The sequence below is a fragment of the Panthera onca genome, chromosome A3, assembly GCF_046562875.1.
Source record: "Panthera onca isolate mPanOnc1 chromosome A3, mPanOnc1 haplotype 2, whole genome shotgun sequence".
In the NCBI taxonomy this organism is placed as follows: Eukaryota; Metazoa; Chordata; class Mammalia; order Carnivora; family Felidae; genus Panthera; species Panthera onca.
The window spans coordinates 70,665,335-70,685,017 of NC_138341.1; the positions used below are offsets into that span (position 1 = coordinate 70,665,335).

The 19,683-nt window shown below is 35.9% G+C and overlaps 1 protein-coding gene across 20 annotated transcripts in view; it reads left to right on the top strand.

Annotated features, from left to right (window-relative positions):
• The window catches only part of NRXN1 (neurexin 1), a 1,127,584-nt gene that overhangs the window by 413,500 nt on the left and 694,401 nt on the right, over nt 1-19,683 (top strand). For 11 of the 20 annotated variants that reach the window (XM_078444444.2, XM_078444446.2, XM_078444455.2 and 8 more), the window contains 3 exons: nt 13,589-13,890; nt 15,995-16,039; nt 17,066-17,227. In XM_078444444.2, coding sequence (XP_078300570.1) covers nt 13,589-13,890; nt 15,995-16,039; nt 17,066-17,227 — 509 coding nt within the window. The remainder of the gene's footprint in view (nt 1-13,588; nt 13,891-15,994; nt 16,040-17,065; nt 17,228-19,683) is intronic. The other 9 variants (XM_078444451.2, XM_078444454.2, XM_081795285.1 and 6 more) reach the window with 2 other exon arrangements.

Consider the following 19,683-nt stretch of genomic DNA (forward strand, 5'->3'; position numbering starts at 1 on the left):
TCTGTGTCTCCCTCTCTCTGTGCCCCTCCCCCACTCACCCTCTGTGTCACTGTCTCTCTCTCTCTCTCTCTCAAAAATAAACAAACATTTAAAAATCCAGAATTAATGATAGTTTATTTTCAGTTTCAGCAGTGGATAAACCAAGTTATTTCTAGAGAGACATAACTGCAGTTGCAGGAACCTCGTGAAATACGTTCAGTAACAAAGATGACTTGTTAGACTGTTCCAGGAGATATACACCCCTTAGATTTACTCATAAGAGTAGCTCTAAGTTACCAAACCTACAGAGAATCCTATTGTAATGTTGCCTAACGGTGACACATGTTGACAGTAAGAATTCAGAGATTACCTCCAATGATTTAATGGCTAGACTCTGCTGAGATGCATATTAAATAGATATTTGACACACACACTGATCAGATCTCTCTGATTTTTTTCCCTTCCAATGAAAAGATGCAAAGTAGCTATTCTGGATGTTCATTCTTTAAAGAGAAGTGCCATGATATCAAAATATTTTGTCTTTAATACTTAACTCAGTCATGACAGACATACACACAAAAACCTCTTACAATTCTTAGAAGATATTCTAAATCACATTAATCTAGAATCTGTTCAAACAGTAAGACTCTTAGACTTTAATGTTCACTGGATCACCTAGGGCATCTAAGTAAAATATAGATTTTGCATCAGTAGACTGCAGAGAGGTCCTGAGATTAATACCTCTTACAAGCTCCAAGTGATGATGCTGTTCGTTACATCACACTTTGGATAGCAGGTGTTGAGATCATATTATTTAAACATTTTCTCTTTAACCAACACTTTGCTCTTCTCTATGAAGTTCTCCTCCACTCTGTCTTGCCTTCCAAGATGCCGTAATTTGTGCCGTAAAATAAAATCATATTTTATGACGTGGAACAGTTTGTCACATGACCAAAATATGTGGCTATCTCAAAAGACATATTTTTAGAATTAGAGGCAGCCCCGCTCTGATTCTAGAGAGAAAGCTGCATGTTATAAATTGGCCATTATTTTGAGGTTGGTTATATAGACAAGTTGTTCCCTATATGTTACCCAAGTTGGTAATAAAGTGATTTCATATTTGAAATTATTTATTTCATGTCCATTTTATAAATGAGGATTTTCTATAAATGTAGAATGTTGGTATATCTGCTATGCATATAATTGTATTCCTATAACGTTATTATATATTATATAATTTACTTCTATATTAGGTAATTGTTCATTGGAACCTAAAGAAATCATAAGTTCATGTAGAGATTCTTTGTAAAGTCTATAATCGCCACACTATGTTTTTATTTTGGTTATGTTACTGAGTTCGTCCAGGTTAAAATATGCTAGAGTCTAGTTTTCATAGATTCAGTTGTTGTGAGTTGAGCCTGAGGACAGGCCCAGAAATTGCAATATTGCCCACCTGGTGAATGAGAGAGTATTTGTATATTACTGACCCTGTGTATCATATGATCCGTGCAGAAGTGACTGGTCATCTGCCCAGACAGGCAGGCATAGAGTGGCTTTTGGTTCCCAGCACCTGCAGTTATTTAAGCAAATGCAAATCAGTTGCACAATAGGATTGGAAAATTGTTGTACTAGAGTTTTGGACTGTGTCCTATTTTCTTTTGGAACAGTATGTTCAAGTTTAAGCTGTATTTGATTTTTGATCATGAATTAGAGACGTATTTCATGGAAATATCTGGGAAATAAGGAAGAGTCTGAAATTGGACTCAAGAAGTCAAGGGTTATATTCTGATCCTACATCAATTAGTTATGTGATCATAATTTTATCTGTTGGGTCCTTACTCTCTTCATCTAATAAAGAAAGGCCTTGTGCTCAATAATATCTAAGTCTTCTTTAGCTTTCATATTTAATGACTTCAATATCATTATTAAGACTGTGCCTCTTTTGGGGGAGTTAACTGATAGGTGTTTGGCAACCTATTTCCAGATTGGTTGCTTTGAAGTATACCTAAAGTGAAATAAAATCTTGAGTGATGAATATTTTATAATCCTTGATTTCTTGCTGCAAATAGTGGAAGTTAGCCTCAGAATTTACATAGATTGAATCATATTTGAGAATTTTGGAATGATTTACAATATTGAATCAGACAGGCAATCTAAGGAAAGAGTGAACTACTCTCCATTTAAAGTGATACTATTTTTCCCTATGGTGATCAACTGATTGTTTTAATTTTTAAATTACATAGGATTGTTGCAAATAAAATGATGCTGTTTTTTGTTACACTTCTTAGGGACAGGACTTAACCTCATGTGATTTTCAATAGTCAGACTGCCCTTTTTCTACTTGCTTTATCTTTATAGTCAGACAGCCAGGCTTACTTAATTTGATATGTAAACTTCTAGTGTGTACCTTTGTTAAGTCAAGGATGTTTTTGGCGGGACATTCTTGTGTGTTTGACTTGTAGAGTAGTAAAACAAATGAAGCAAGTCTCTCATTCAAATGCCTGTTTTTGTTCATTTGTTTTTTTTCACATGTTGACTTTAGTTTCTAGTTTTGTGTTGAACACAGTCTCAGAATCATGTGAATACAGTAAAACCTTAAAAAAACCTGTGTAATTTGGGACTGTGCATATGAAGAGCAAAATTCAAGAACAATAATGTAGGCCATGTTCTTGGCATAGGCAAAACGCCTGATATTCCTAATGTAAGTGGGGGCAGTGTGACTCCTCTCTGTCCATTGGCATCCTTGTACTCAGGAGGTAAGGTCATTCCCTTGCAGGTCCTTCACTTAATAAAGAATCTCATCGAACTTGAACTATGTGGAAACACAGGGCCAAATTCATGACATTTTTCCCCCATGCATAGGCTGTATGAATGGGCTTTATCCTGAGAATCAATTTTTCTGTTAACTTGGAAGTCATCTCACCTCTCTGTGTCTAACATTGCTCTCTATAAAGTAGAAATCCTTGGTGTTGAAAACATTCCATTTGTTCAGTCTACCCTCCAAAGATTAAAACCTTATCCTATCCAGTTAAGTGGTTCCGTTATGTTTAGGTCCTTTCTGTGATGAGAAATTTGTTTACTATCAAATGAAATGTTCTACCTTCATCTGAGGGAAATCCTTTCTGATATTTGAAGATGCTGTCATATATCCCCCTTTTTTTTTCTTTAAAGAACTTTCACTATTTCCCTATGTAGGGGCTCCTGGGTGGTTCAGTTTGTTAAGCATCCGATCCTTGGTTTTAGCTCAGGTCATGACCTCACAGTTGGTGAGTTAGAGCCCCATGTGAGGCTCTGTGCTGAGTGTAGAGTCTGCTTGGGATTCTGTCTCTCTCCCCCTCCCTCTCTGCCCCTTACCTGCTTGCACACACGCTCTCTCTCTCAAAATTAAATAAACATTTTTAAAAAGCTATTTCCTTATATAATCTGGAAGCCTTTTATCATTTCAGCATATATTGAAACACATTCTAGTTTGACTAAATAGGAGTATCATACATGTGGGTGGACCAGCACTGAAGTACAAGACCATCTCATCACTCTTCTAAGCACCAGCATGAATATAATCCATGCTTATATGAATTTCTTTGAGTGTCTCCATCACACTGTTGATTCATGCTCTAAGTCCTCCAAAGATTTGGCTTTAGTTGTTTTAACCTGTTGTTCAGTTGGTGATTTTGGACCAAAAACTCAGGTTTATTTCCATAAAATTTAGCTTTGTCAGAGTCAGATCATCTAGTCAGCATGATAAGAATTTATAGAATTCCAAATTTTCCATTGAATTTTCCCTTAGAAAATTGAGAAAAAAACTGTATTTTTACCTAATTTATTGGAGGGATGAAACTGAATAGCACTAAAATCCAAAGGTATCCTATGTGATCTCTTCTTACGATTATATAGCAACATAAAACAAATTAATATATAATTTTAGTAAATGCTCCAATTATTTAACTTTAACTTTAACTTTACTTTTTCAGTTGTCTCTCTATTCTCATAGCATCTCTGTGATTATGAAAGAAACTTCTTTCACCTTAACATGGATCCCAATCAGCATCTTTAGAGTATGGTCCTTTAAACAATTATGATTATATCCATGCCGCCTATATATTATTTCTAAATATTGTGAGGTTGCTCTGAAGAGCAAATGGTATTAAGGGATATTACTATGCGTTGAGAATATTTTAAATACTACATAATTGATTTTACTACTATTGCTATTATTTTAGTTTTCACTAATAAAAGTAGCATTAATAGGAATACTGTCTTGCTTGTATCACACTGTTAATCAGAACAAATAATACTATATTAGATGGATTTGTTCTCAATTATTCAGATTATTTAAATTGGATTATTTAATTATTTTATTGAAATAAATATCCCCTGGATATGAATCCGGGGAACTGCACATATCATAAGGGTACAGCTAAATGATTTCTGCAATCTGAGCACATCCATAACCAGAATCCAGATCAAGAACATAACATTACTAAATGGACTAAATGCTCCGATCAAAAGACATAGGCTGACAAAGTGTATAAAAACAACACCCATTTTATATGCTCCCACAAGAGACCCATTTTAGACCTAAAGACACCTGCAGATTAAAAGTGAGAGGATGAATCCTCTATCATGCAAATGGTGTCAGAAGAAAGCCAGAGTAGGAATACTTATATCAGACAAAATAGTCTTTAAAACAAAGACTGTGAAAGACAAAGATGGATACTATACAGTCATAAAAGAGACAATCCAACAAGTGGATGTAACCATTTTAAATATATACTCACCCAACATAGGATCACCCAAGTACATAAAACAGTTAATAACAAGCACAAAGGAACTAGTCAACAATAATACAATAATGGTAGGGGACTTTAACACCCCACTTACATCAATGGACAGATCATATAAACAGAATATGAATAAGGAAACAGTGGTTCTGAATGGAACACTGGAACAGATGGATTTAACAGATATATTTAGAACATTCCATCTTAAAACACCAGCATACACATTCTTTTCAAGTGCACAGGACATTTTTCAGAATAAATTACATAGTAGCCCACAAAACAAGGCTCAACAAATTCAAGAAGATCAGCATCATGCTATGCATCTTTCCTGACCATGCCACTATAAAACTCAAAGTCAACCACAAAGAAAATATCTGGAAAGACCACAAATACATGGAAGTTAATTAATATGCTCTAAACAATGAATGGGTCAACCATGAAATCAAAGAAGAAGTAGAAAGTACATGAAAATAAATGAAAATGAAAACACATGGTTCAAAAACTATGAGAACCACAAAAGCAGTTCTAAGAGGACAATTTATAGCAATGCAGGCCTACCTCAAGAAGTAAAATAAATCTCATATCAGCAACCTAATCTCACACCTAAAGGAACTAGAAAAAGGCAAACAAACCTAAAACCAGTAGAAGGAAGTTAATAATAAAGTTCAGGGCAGAAGTGAATGTTATAGAAATTAAAAAAACAAAACAAAACAATACCAACAAAAATGATAGAACAGATTGATGAAGCCTGGAGTTGGTTCTTTGAAAAATAAATTAATAAAATTGATAAACCTCCAGAAAGACTTATCAAGAAAAAATGAGAAAGAACTCAAAAAATAAAATCATAAGTGAGAGAGAAGACATAACAACCAACACTACAGGAAAACAAAGGATTGAAAGAGAATATTATAAACTTACACGACAACAAGTTAGAAAACCTAGAAGAAATGGATAAATTCCTAGAAACATACAAACTACTGAAACTGAAAAAGGAAGACGTGGATAATATGAATAAACCAATAGCCAGCAAAGAAATTAAATCAGTAATCAAAAACTCCCAATATACAAAAGTCTAGGACCAGATGGCTTCACAGGTGAGCTTTACCAAACATTTAAAAGTGTTAATACCTATTCTTCTCAAACTATTGAAAAAAATTTTAAAAGGGAGTAAAACTTCCCAGTTGGACAGCATTACCCTCATACCAAAACCAGATTAAAAACACCACTAAATAAGGAGAACTACAGACCCATATCCCTGGTGAACATAGATAGAAAAATTCTCAATAAGATACTAGCAAACCTAATTCAACAATACATTTAAAAAAATCATTTACCATGATCAAGTGGGATATTTTCCAGGGTTGTAAGAGTGGCTCAATATTTGCAAATCAATCAACATGATACATCATATCAATAAGAGGAAGGATAAGAACCATATGATGAGTAGGTGCAGAAAAAACACTTGACGAAGTTCAACATCCATTTGTGACAAAAATTCTCAACAAAATAGGGTTAGAGGGAACATATCTTAATATAATAAAAGCCTTCTATGAAAATCCCACAGCTAACTGGACAGCTATATATATAAAAAAATGGGACCACTTTCATACACCATACCCAAAAATAAATTCAAAATGGATTAAAGACCAAAATGTAAGACCTGAAACCATAAAAATCCTAGAAGAAAACACATGCAGTAACTTCTTTGACATTGGCCATAGCAACATTTTTCTAGGTATGTCTCCTAAGGCAAGGGAAACAAAAGTGAAAAGAAATTACTGGGTCTACATCAAAGTAAAAAGCTTCTACCCATTGAAAGAAACAATCAACAAAACTAAAAGGCAACCTATGTAATGGGAGAGGATATTTGCAAATGACATTTCTTATAAAGGACTAGTATCTAAAACATATAAAGAACTTATAAAACTCAGCACTCAAAAACTAAATAATCCAATTAAAAAAATGGGCAGAAGACATGAACAGACAGTTCTCCAAAGGCATCCATGTGGCCAACAGACACATGAAAAGACGCTCACTATCACTCATCATCAAGGAAATGCCAGTCAAAACTACAATGGGATATCACTTCACACCTGTCAGAATGGTTAAAACCAACAACACAAGAAACAACAGATTTGGGGGACGATGTGGAAAAAAAGGAACACTCTTTCACTGCTGTGGGAATGAAAAGTGTTGCAGCAACTCTGGTATGGAGTTTCCTCAAAGAGTTAAAAATAGAACTACCTTACAATCCAGCAATTGCACTACTGGTTATTTACCCAAGGAATTAAGAAGAATTCTAATTCAAAGGGATACATGCTCCCCTGTGTTTATAGCAGCATTATTTACAGTAGTCAAGATTTGGAAGTAGCCCAAATTTCCATCAATTGATGAATGGGTAAGGAAGTGATTATATATATATGATATATATATATATAAATAATACACACACACAAATGTATATATATTCAGCCATAAAAAGAATGAAATCTTGCCTTTGTCAAAGACACGGATGGAGCTAGAGAGTATAATGCTAAGTGAAATTAGTCAGAGGAAGACAAATATCATATGATTTCACTTACATGTGGAATCTAAGAAACAAAACTAACAAGCAAAGGGGAAAAAATAAGAGAGAAAGACAAAGCAAAAAACAGACAATCGTAGAGAACAATCTGATAGTTACAAGAGGGGAGGCTGTGGGGTGGGGGTGGGGGTTAAATAGGTGATGGGGATTAAGGAGTGCACACTTGTTATGATGGGAACAGATTGTTGTATGGGACTGTGGAATCGTTACATTGTACACCTGAAACAATATAATAGTCTATGTTAACTAGAATTTAAAAAAAAAAAAAGAACACAACATTACTAGAACCCCATAGTCCTCAGTAGTTCTCATTTCATCTAGCCATTATCTTGATTTACAACAGTGGAGATTAGTTTTGCTTGTTTTTAAAAATTTTTACATAAATGAAATCATAAGTAAGTACTCTCTTAAGTCTGGCATTTTTCTTTTTTTACTTAACCTTATTATTGTAATATTTAGCCATATTTTTGTTTGTAATTGAAGATTATGTATTTTCATTACTGTTCCTTTGTGTAACTATAATTCAATTTCCATTCCAATGATTGACATTTTGTAAATGTTCAGTTTGAGGTTATAATGCAGAGTGCTGGGGCAAACATACCAGTATGGTATTCTGATGATGTGAATTTTTGCTGGATATATACTCACAAGTGGAATTACTGGGTGGTAGAGTAGGCAGATATCCATACTTAAAAGGTATTGCCAAACGATTTTAAAACGTAGTTCCCACCAGTAATATATAAGAGTTCTGTTCGCTCCACGTTCTCACTGACACTCTGTATATTTTATCTTTTTCATTTTATTCATTGTAGTGGAATATATTGATACATTATTGTGGTTTTCAGTCGATGCCTCTGAAGACAAAGTTGAACATCTTTTCATATGAATATCCTATTATCATGGAGTGTCTGTTCATATATTTTGTCTATTTTTTTCTGTTGGTTTGTCAATTTGTTTATTGATTTATATGTTTCCTGGAAATAATTATTTGTTGCTATATGTATTACTGTAAATCTAATCTCTCTCTCTCTTTCTTCCTTCCTTCCTACCTACCTACCTCCTTGTATACCTATCTACCTTAAATTACTGCCTATGTTTTCTTGTAAGAGTTTTATGGACTCAGATCTTACATTTAGGTCTTTAAATCCATTTTGAGTTTATTTTTGTGTATGGTATAAGAAAGTAGTCTGGTTTGATTCTTTTGCAAGAAGCTGTCCAGTTTTTCCAGCATCATTTGTTGAAGAGACTTTTTCCCCATTGTATATTCTTGTTTCCTTTGTCATAGATTAATTGACTATATAAGCATAAGTGTATTTCCGGGTTCTTTATCCTGTTCTAATGATCTGTATGTCTACTTTTGTGCTAGTGCCATAGTGTTTTGATTATTACAGCTTAGTAGTATATCTTTGAAATCTGAGATTGTGTTTCCTCCAGCTTTGCTCTTCTTTCTCAAGGTTGCTTTGACTATTTGCAGTCTTTTATGGGTCCATATAAATTTTAATATTACTTGTTTTAGTTCTGTGAAAAATGTTGTTGGTATTTGATTTCTTTTTTATATTTACCCATTAGCACATATTGGAAATGCACAAGTTATTTGGGACTTGTATTTTAAAATGGAAATAGACCCATTCTTTGCATGCTCAATAGGAAAATATAAATAATTATTTACTATATTGCTTCTTATTTGCTTATGCCAGCACAAAACTTAATGACAAAGACTATCTAGTAGCAGACAGTGTTGGAGGAAATACTCCTCTTGTGTTGTAGAAAAATAGAATGATTTATGTGTTTTTATATTTATAAAGAATATATACATATTCTTTCATGAAAAACAGTATAGCAAAAATATTTTTCCTGCTTAGATTCAAGTCTCATTTATGGTTTTTTGAGGTAATGATACATTCTACAGTGAGTTTTTCCAATACTTATATGGTTGCCTTTAATGCAAATTTGAATTATCTAAATTTGAAATTAAACAATACAAAAAATTATGTTTTCATTTTTAGGTAATAGAAACATCCTGGTGTTAAATGTCATCAACACTCATATAACTTCAAAGCTTGCCATTTACTGAATTGCAGACTCTGTTAACTACTTTTCCCCCTTGGGTCTGTCACATTATCTGGCAAATGAATCCTTTGTTAAGATGCATTTTGAATTATGCCAATTTGAAATGACATTAGGTCACTTGGATAAAATGCTAGTCTTTTAACTAAACCAAAACTCCTTACACCCAGAAACTTTGTTATTTTGTTATTTGGTTATTTAGTTATTTAAGGGTAGTCAGAGGCTGAGTTCTAGTCCTGCTTTTGTTCCTGGTACATTTTCTGAACTTGATAGTCATTTAAACTGTATGGGTCTCACTTTTTTTTTCTCTGAGTTTTTATTTAAATTCCAGCTAGTTAACATACAGTGTAATATTAGATTCAGGTATACAATTTAGTGATTCATCACTTACATATAACACCCAGTGCTCATCACAAATGCCCTTCTTAATGCCCATCACCCATTTAGCCCATGTCCCACCGAGTTCCCTTCCAATAACCCTCAGTTTGTTCTCTATAGTTAAGAGTCTTTTTCTTGGCTCACTTTCTTAATAATGTACATCAAAAGGTTGGGCCAGAGGAGGGTCTTTAAAACTCCCTGTGGCTCAGAGACTTATTCTGAGTGTTCAGGGGGGATGAAAATTCTGCAAATATCATCTTCAGATAAGTTAATCTCACTATATATAATGTATGTATATGTATGTGAACCATAATTCATGTGACTACTATTATAAAACTATCATAACAATGAGCAGAAAAAATTAATTGAAAGCAAGTGGGGTATATTATTCCTATTGAGTACAGTAACCATTTTCTGAGGACTGAGACCTTTACACTGTGAGAAATTCCCATGGGATTGTGTAATGCCAAGTAGTACTTACTGAATTCAGTCAGTTTTCGTCTTATCTGCCTTCTCAGCAGCAGTAAGAATTACGTTATATCCATGGCTTTTCCAAACCTGGAATTTTTCTCTTTTATTTTCATTTTTTTTGTCAATCTCAAGGTTATGACATGGTATTTTAATATAATTTGGCATTTGCCTTTCCCAGAAGACTTACAGGATTGAGCATCTTTTCATTCATTCTGTGAAATTACTGTGCTTTTCTTTTGCCCATTTTCCCATTGTTTGTCTTGTTTCTTATTGATTTATCAGAGTGCTTTGCATACCCTGGATTGTAGTCCTTTTTAAAATAATATGGCATGAAAATATTTTGTCACAATTTTTATTTATATTATTTCTGTCTTTATGATATTATTGATGAACAGGTGTTCCTAATTTTAATGTGGTTGAATGTATTGATATTTTATTAGTGCTTTTTGTGCCTATTTAATAGGTCATTCCATAATTGAGTATCTTACTTTCTTATTTTACAAAAATTTTACAGATTTGCCTCAGTAACTTATATCCTTAATGCATAGAGAATTGATTCTTGTAAATGATGTAGAGATACAATTTCACTTTATTCATATAGATAACCAGCACCATTTATTAACTAATCTATACTTTGCTTATTTAATGGCAATGCCTTACTTGATATAGACCATTTTCATATATGCTTAAGACTATTTTTAGTTTCAGTATTTTTATTCCTCCTTTTTTTATTTAAAAAATTTTTTTAATGTTTTTATTTATTTTTGAGACAGAGAGAGACACAGCATGAGCAGGGGAGGGGCAGAGAGAGAGGGAGACACAGAATCAGAAGCAGGTTCCAGGCTCTGAGCTGTCAGCACAGAGCCCGACGCGGGGCCCGAACTCACGGACTGTGAGATCAGGACCTGAGCCAAAGTCAGACGCCCAACTGACTGAGCCACCCAGGCGCCCCTTAATTCCTCCTTTTTTATTTATCCTAATGTACTATCTTTATTACCATAATTTTGTAATAAATGTCCACCTTTACATAAGAAAATTCCTTCATCTTTCTCTGGCATAGCTTGGCTATTTTGGGCTCTTTGTTTTTCCCATAGAACTTGTAGAATCATCTATTCACATTCATTTAAAAATTTCATATTTTTAATGGAATTTCATCAAATCTATAGATCTGTTTTTATATGTTTAAAAGACTTACTGTCCCAGTACACAGAACCCTGAAATACCTTATTAAATCCAAAATTTCGCTGAAGATTATTTTGGTCTTTCAATTCATACAATAATATTTGCTAATATGAGTTTTTCGCTTATAGTCTTCATAATGCTTATATATTTTTCCTATCTTCCTACATTATTTAGGACTTCAAGTACAGTATGTTGATAGTAGGCATCCTTATTCTGACCTTAAAGATAATATTCTAGATTTCCCAATGAAGTTGACATGTGCTATTTGTTTTAGATTGTTTATCACGTTTATTACATTAGACAGACAAGAAGGAAGGCATCTGCCATTCCTCATGCCTACCAACTTTGCTAGATGTCTATACGTGCATTATCTCATTTTATCCTGCAAGACTGGCATAACTGACCATTTTCAGAATCTGAGACTTGGAAAGATGCATAACTGCCCTTCCAGTGCAGTTAGCAAGTAGCCAAGCCAGGATCTAATTTCATATTTTGACCTACTCCCCCCCCCCCCCCCCCGCTTCAGTATATCAGAAATATTTAGTTGTGCTAACTCCCAGTATCAAGCTACTTGCCATAGTGAACTGACCAGGGATGTAGACACCCGGACTGTAAACTTTCAGAGATAGGAATCCTGTCAGCTTTGGCCACTCCATTATCCCCAAGGACTAGGACTGGGCTTAACACTTGGGAGGTGCTCAGCCAATATTTTGAGTGTATGAATGGGAGGGGATCTCTAGCATGGCTTGCATTGTCCTTGCTATGGTTCTGCCTCAGAATGTGATGGGTTTGACTTGACCACTAGTTGTCACTAATAACTTACTAGTAGGCAGTGACTATTCTTCAAGGGCTCACACTCCCTTGTGAAAATCCCTAGGTGTTTACTTGTTAGGTGCTTACTTAGTGCCATGCCTTTCCGACCTGTAGCCACTTGTGGCACTGTCTGCATCCGAAGAGTCGGGTCATCAGGCTTTGGTGAGCTGAAACCTTGATTTGAGCTGTGATGCAAGGATGTGAGCTATTTCACTGTCAGATGAATTAGCTCTGAGGTAAAAACCTATTGCCAAGGGTAAGCCCCTTTTTGATATGAACCCTCCAGTAGACAGGGTAGAGACGCTATATTACCAACATAACAGATTAGATTTGCCAGTACCACTTATAATTCTGTGTTTATAGTTTATCAGAAGCTGATTCCAGACCATATTGTGTCATTTTTCTTGGCGCAATACCATCACTGCCTAGGAAGTCGAGGAAGCTTTGGCTTACACTCTTCCTTTGGGCAAACTCACTCAACCAGTGAAAGAAGACTGATTTTTCCAAATACCCACTTTTTGGGTTGATCTGTCTGACATCTTGCGGGATCCACATTGTTACTTGTAAAAATGGTAGAGACAGATATAAAGAAAATGTTAAGACTTCATTTACATGCTATTCCCATGTTGATGTGCTGGAAATTTTACCAGTGTCATAAAAGCCAGCCCTACCATCTGCTTGGTGAGATCAGGGAATGAATCAACAATCCAGCAGACTCCATTAAACTCCATCCAGGGAGGAAAAAAAAAAAAAAAAAAAAAAAAGAATGCACATGCTCTGGAGGAGATGTATTTACTCCCAGACCAAATTCTATTTTTTTCTTTGCTCTCCCCTTACCAGATAATTTGTCATGGTTCCTCAGGGATGAAAATATTTGGCTCTTCACTGAGAAGATCTTTGAATATAAATGTCTCACTGAAAATTAAAATAACGCCGCAGTTGGATGGCGAGAATGTTGCAAACACATTGGAACCCATTGTTGCCAGCAGAGTAGAACCATCCAATATGCATTTATGGTACCTGATTCATGCCCTGAAGATATCACAGAGCTACTTTCTCTGATCAGAGCTCTTGCAGTGATACTTAAAAATTAATTGAATTTTCAAGAATGTCAGCTTTAGCTATTCCAGTTGATGGCCCAATAGCTTAAGAGGCTTATTAAAAATATACTGCCACCTACAGTACCATTTGACTCTGTTTGACAGGGCTCTTGTCATGAATGTTAATTAGATAGAGTTAATTTGGGGGCTGATTGATTTTGTTTGTGTTAAGGTCTGCTGATTTACATAGTATATTTCTTTACTTATGCATGTGTATATTTGTTTTCCTCTAGGAAAAGAAGAATATATTGCCACTTTCAAGGGATCTGAATACTTCTGCTACGACTTGTCTCAAAACCCCATCCAAAGCAGCAGCGATGAAATAACTCTGTCCTTTAAAACTCTTCAGAGGAATGGACTGATGCTTCACACCGGGAAATCGGCTGATTATGTCAATCTTGCCCTGAAAAATGGAGCTGTTTCTCTGGTCATTAATTTGGGATCAGGGGCCTTTGAAGCACTAGTGGAGCCCGTGAATGGAAAGTTTAATGATAATGCCTGGCATGATGTGAAAGTCACCAGGAATCTGCGTCAGGTAACAGCGCAGTGGATAAGAGAGTTACTGGCTTTGTTTCTCACTATACAGCTGTGTGTGTGGTACTTGAAAATCCTAACAACATGATGCAGGGCTCCTCAGAGTCGCTTACAAATTAGCTTTTTCTTCTTCTGAGATGAATCTTCCTGCCATACTTGAGCAGGGGCATATCTAGAAAGTTCTGGGGGCCCAAAGGCTATTTTAATACAGCGACATGTGACAATTGCCCAGATCGCTGCAAGGATATCCCTGCGACCTGCCCTTCCTGTGATGTGTGTGATTTTGTTGTTTTTTTTAATTTTTTTTGTTTGATTTTAAATTATAGTTTTCATGGTGATCATTTGGAAGCATGCACATTGGGGTCATTAAATCACAGTTCCTTTTTTGTAGTAAAAAAAAAAATAGTGTGTTTGTGATTTGGGATTGTATCAATCCCTACTCCCTCCCCACCTCCACCTCTGACATGGGGACATGAAAAGCCCCTCAAGGGGAAAAATGACTTTGGGGGCCTATACATCTCCTGAAGATTCTGTTTATGAAGGTATTTTTTTTTAATTTTTTTAGCACAGATACTTTAAATCCCAAATGGCTCCGGAGAGACCATTTCATATTCTAGGTGCCCATTTCTGTTTGGTTGTATTAAAAAAAAAAAAAAATTCTTTCAAGAGTCTATATACTAGTAAAATATCAATTCTTTAGTAAATCTGTGGGTCCACATATACTGTATGTTTTTAACTGAGGCATCTTATTACAGTATATCTATCTGTATACACAGATGAAAGTAAATAGATTGTCCTTTTATATTGAACATTATAAGTTTGGGTTATTATTTGAAATTTTATATTACAATGTGTCATTTTGTTAAGTGTTGACAGTGACTAATTTTTCTGCAGTACGTGCTGATCTCAAACTAATATCCTTAACATATTTGTTGTTTTTCTGAACAGTTGGAGAATGACCGGATTGTCTCTGGTTTTCCTTTACTAAAACAGCCCTCTCTTTCTGAGCTGTTAACCATCTAACATTTTCTTTCCCCCTTCTGAAAGGCTTAAACTATCCAAACTAGAGAGGCAAAAAAAAAAAAAAAAAAAAGGCATTTTAGGAGTGCAGACTTAGTTTAGCTAAGGCAGACAAGTAAAACTGAAGGATTCTTGAGACCCTCAAAGACCTTTCAGAGGCCTTCTTGGCATGGGAGGGGCCCTGCATGCTTCACACCTGCCCTGGGAGTTAGTCGCCCACCCTCAGTGCAGCTATAGACCAAAGATTTCCTATAAGTCTGTCTCTTTGGTTTTCCTTTTTTTTATTTTTTCTCTCAGATTCTCACCAAGAGACCGGAGGCTCATTTGAGAGAAGCGCAGAAGGAAGGGTGGGGCTTGAGGAGCCCACTTTCTAGATTTGCCTTTGCTCAGGTTACAAACCAAACTGTGAATTGGTAGCTCAAAGGAAACTGGTTATACAGCTGGGGTGCATGTGTGGCAGGACAGATTAAAAACAAATCCATTCTACTCATTCTATGTGTCAGGATCTTTGCTTTGTTTCATTGCAGTAAACTGTGACCCTAAAGTCCATCAATATGACCGAAGGAAGTTTTGGAGTTGAGGAGGAGTCCTTGTATGCTGTAAAATTGAGTAGCAGGGCAATGCCAACCGATTCCTATGAATTTGCTGGGGCTGGGTGGGCCAGGGTGGGGGAGGGATCACTTATGGGCATAAGGCGGCAGTGGTCAGCTGATGAGCTTTAGGCCTTTGAATCCCTTTTAGACTTTTTAAATGACCTTCAGATGTACTCAGGGAGACAAAGGGAACGTTGCCATGTGTCTGTTTCTATCTGGTAGCAAGTTACGAACAATGCTGGCAGGAAAAATATTACCTCTGTGGGAGGCCTATTTGTTAGTCTGCTTTTTTCTTGTAAAATTTTTTTGCCCTTTTTCTATGTTACTAACATGCTTAATAACTAACATGTCATTCATGGAATGTTTCATTCTACTAACCGTTACCTGAATCAAAAAATGTACTAACATGGTAGAGACCATCATATTTTTTAAGTAACGATCGTTATTCTGTTCACAGTTTTTAATTTCCTTTCTCCCCCCTTCTCCACAAAGCACTCAGGCATTGGACACGCTATGGTAAACAAACTACATTGTTCGGTAGATATCATTCTAATTGTTTCTTATTTTGGGTTTGCCGTGTGTTTTCTTTCTTTCTTTTAACTGTAGACATCATTAACAAAAGAGGAACTGCGGTTGGTACTCTTCTGCTTACTTTGACCTCCTTCTTTTCATCTGTTGTTGACCTTCTTATTTTTTACCTGTTCCTGTCAACTTCTGTTTTCCAACTCACCTGTAGGGGCATCGTTAACGTTTCGAACGTTTTGCATCCAGCTGTGGTTAACACGGGATAAGACAAAATGGTGGCTGGCCCGAGTGACCGCAAGCTCAGCCAGTCTCTAACCATTCATGATGCATGGCATGCCCACCTGATTTGGGAATGTTGGAGATGCCACACCCACTCATCTTTACGTCATCACAAAGCAGTTGTTTTTTTTGTTTTTGTTTTTTTTTCCTTTGGTTCTCCCTGTTTTCTTTCCTTTCCTTTCTGAACTGTACTGTCCCTCCTGCATGTGCACATCAGCGTGTGCTGCTTCCACTGGTTGTTTTGCCTTTCCTCCCCTTTGGCATGGATTTAGGCACTTGCATGCTGAACAACTGCTGCTCAATAGTGCAAATAGTGACGTTGCTGGAAATAGCTTGCGCCTTTTATGTTAACAAGGTGCACGTTGTGATTAGTGAATAACAGACGACTAAACTTTACTAATATGTACACCAGCAAAACTAACCTAGGAAGCATTTTACTAACACCATTTTTGTGTCTGCTAAATAACTTTTGAGTTGCAGTAGGGATGATGCTGACACTAGTCCAATAATCAGTTAACTCTCTAACTAGTTTAGATCTCTTAGGGCTAGTTGAATAGAATCCAAGAATAAACTTCAAACAGACATGAAAATGGGTTCCGCCATAGGTCTGAAAATAAAAACCAAACAAACAGAAAAAAAAAAAAAGCAAAAACAAAATGAAAAAAATAAAACAAAACAAAACACAAAACAGGCATATCCCAGGATTACAGTATCTAGGTCTGAGTATAGCGTGTCCTTTCCCTGTGCTTTGTTATCTAGGTGACAATATCAGTGGATGGGATTCTTACCACAACGGGCTACACGCAAGAAGATTATACCATGCTGGGGTCTGATGACTTTTTCTATGTTGGAGGCAGTCCCAGCACAGCAGACCTTCCAGGGTCACCAGTCAGTAACAACTTTATGGGCTGTCTCAAAGAGGTAAATATCATTGTCACTGGAATCATTTCTAATCCATGATGCCATCATTTCAGATCCGGACTGAAAGCACCTTTGCTGAAGACCCAGTGTTTGAGGAGTCAAATGGCACAACCTTAAATTCAGTATTCTACTGTTGTTTATGTAGGACTGGGGGAGGGAGGCAGCTCAGAGAACATTATGAAGGAATTAAGTTCCTCTTCTTTAGTAGTCTGTAAGTCACAATTAAGATCTGCATGGGTTGTGTATTAGCTATACAAGGAAGCCAAGCACAAAAAAATATTGGGTCTAGAGTGAAGTTAAATGCCTTGCTCATTTTTACTTAAATGTCTATGTGTTATTTATACAGTGGTGACTTGGAAAAAAATTAAAAATTCAGCTACAAGAGAGGCTGCATAAAACAAAAACAAATGAGTCTGTATGATGAGATGATTTTGTTCTTATGTTTTAAATGTGTTCTAAAGAAGTAAAGCTATTTCATTTGTTATCTGATAAGCATACTTGATATTTACCTGAGCCAAACTATCAGACTAAAAGATATCAGTAATTTCATCCCTCATTCTCAGCTGCCCTTATCTATTATAACTCTTGATAGAATTGGAACTTGGCGGGGTACAGGGAGAGAAAGATCGGGAAGTCTTTGAATTTCAACTTATATTAATATTTTTTCCATACAAGCTGCCTGTTTTCAATCAGATACAACCCAGTTTCTTTTGGCTGCTAGAATCAGAGACTTCTGTTGCATTTTATGGCTGCAGTTTAATGGTATAGAGCTCCAAATGTAAAGTTGAATAACTTTGAATTTATGAATGATTTGCCATGGGTGCTATTTCTAAGCAGTTATATACTTTGGTTTATTCTAAGGAAAATATTCTAATCATATAAACTCGATTCAGATAAACATCAGTGAAAAACGGCCACTGCTTAAGTTATCCTTGCCTCTCTTCCATTTATGAATATATACTGGTTTGCCCAGTATGTGGATGTATATAGAAGAATCCTAAGAGGGATTTGAAAATGCTAGTCTTAACAAATATAAGGAGGTGCAGTTTTCTGAAAAGTTGAATTTAACCGTACTTTGTGGTGAGAGGGATTGATTTCCTCCCAGAGAATAACTTTTACCCTTAATAAATATGTAGCATGACCCAGGACTTTGCTAAGTTCTGTGGGCATAATAAAATAATTATTATTTTCATTATTAATAATAGTACTGGCATATTCTGAACTCTTATTTTGTGTTTGCTGCTCTCCTAAGAGTTTCACAGGGATTTCCACAGTACAAGTAGTAATTTTATTATCTTCATTTTTCAGAGAAGGTATCAGGTTTTGGAGCAGGTAAGTTTCTTGAGCAAGTCTCACAGCTAACAAGTATTAAAGCCTAGAGCTTAATCAAAGAAATCTGATTTCAGACTCTGTTGTGTTCTTAACCACCTAATACGGTGTCCCAAAAGAAATGTCTGTTGGGGTCCCTGCCATAGCAGACTGTGCAAACCCTTGAGTCTCTTGCAAACAGAAACAGCTTTTGTAAATATATAATAGACTGTGATGAGGGACTAAATTGTGCGGCAGAGTTATGCCCTTTGGAGTCCAAGAGAATGAAATAATTAAGAGATCTAGTAGACAAGGAAGATACACAAAAGAGTAAGAATGTGAGAGTCTTGATGGATGACTGTTTGGTATAGACAGGGAATGGAGAATATGTTCCAGACTGGGGAGAAACATGGTAAAAAAAATAATAACTACATTTCATGATAAGATGCCTCAAATCCCTTTATGGTTAAGAGGACTGTGAAAGGGGTGCCCAGAAGCACACCCCCACCCACCCCATTTCCTCACTGTTACTATGAACAGGCCAACCTAGAGTCAGTCCATAGGCTCTGCTTTATCTATGGAAAGTCAGTCCTGCTGTGGACTAGAAAAAGGAAAGGAGATCTAAGGGGATCTAAGCTTGAATGTAGCTAAAGAGCTCTTTGGGGTATTCAGTAAAAAACGTGAGGTTTTCTGTAGTGAACACTCAGGTTTAGCTGAGCCTCGTTGTCTTCTGACAGTTCAGCGTGGCAGGACAACTTTCTGAGTGTAGGAAGCTGCAATGGATTGCTGTGATCTGAAATTATAGTTTCAGATTAAACTGTACTTCAGATTAATGTCTGTAATGTTTAAATGTTAATGAGCAGTAGATACACTTTAGAACTCATCTATTTTTAATTGGTTTTTCAATCACAAAAATCACTATAGCAAAAATAAGCCAAGTAGTCTTCCATATGACATTTAATTAGCCCCTCCTGAGTCCATGCAATGCAGGTTCACTCATGTCATTATCTCTACAGGTTTTGGATTGATATCATTCCTCCTTATTGATTGGGTACCTCCCATGTCTCTCACTTCCACAACCTGGGGGATGTGTATGGAGCAAGTGCTGCCAGTTTGTTTTTGTTTTTGTTTTGTTTTTGATATGTTAT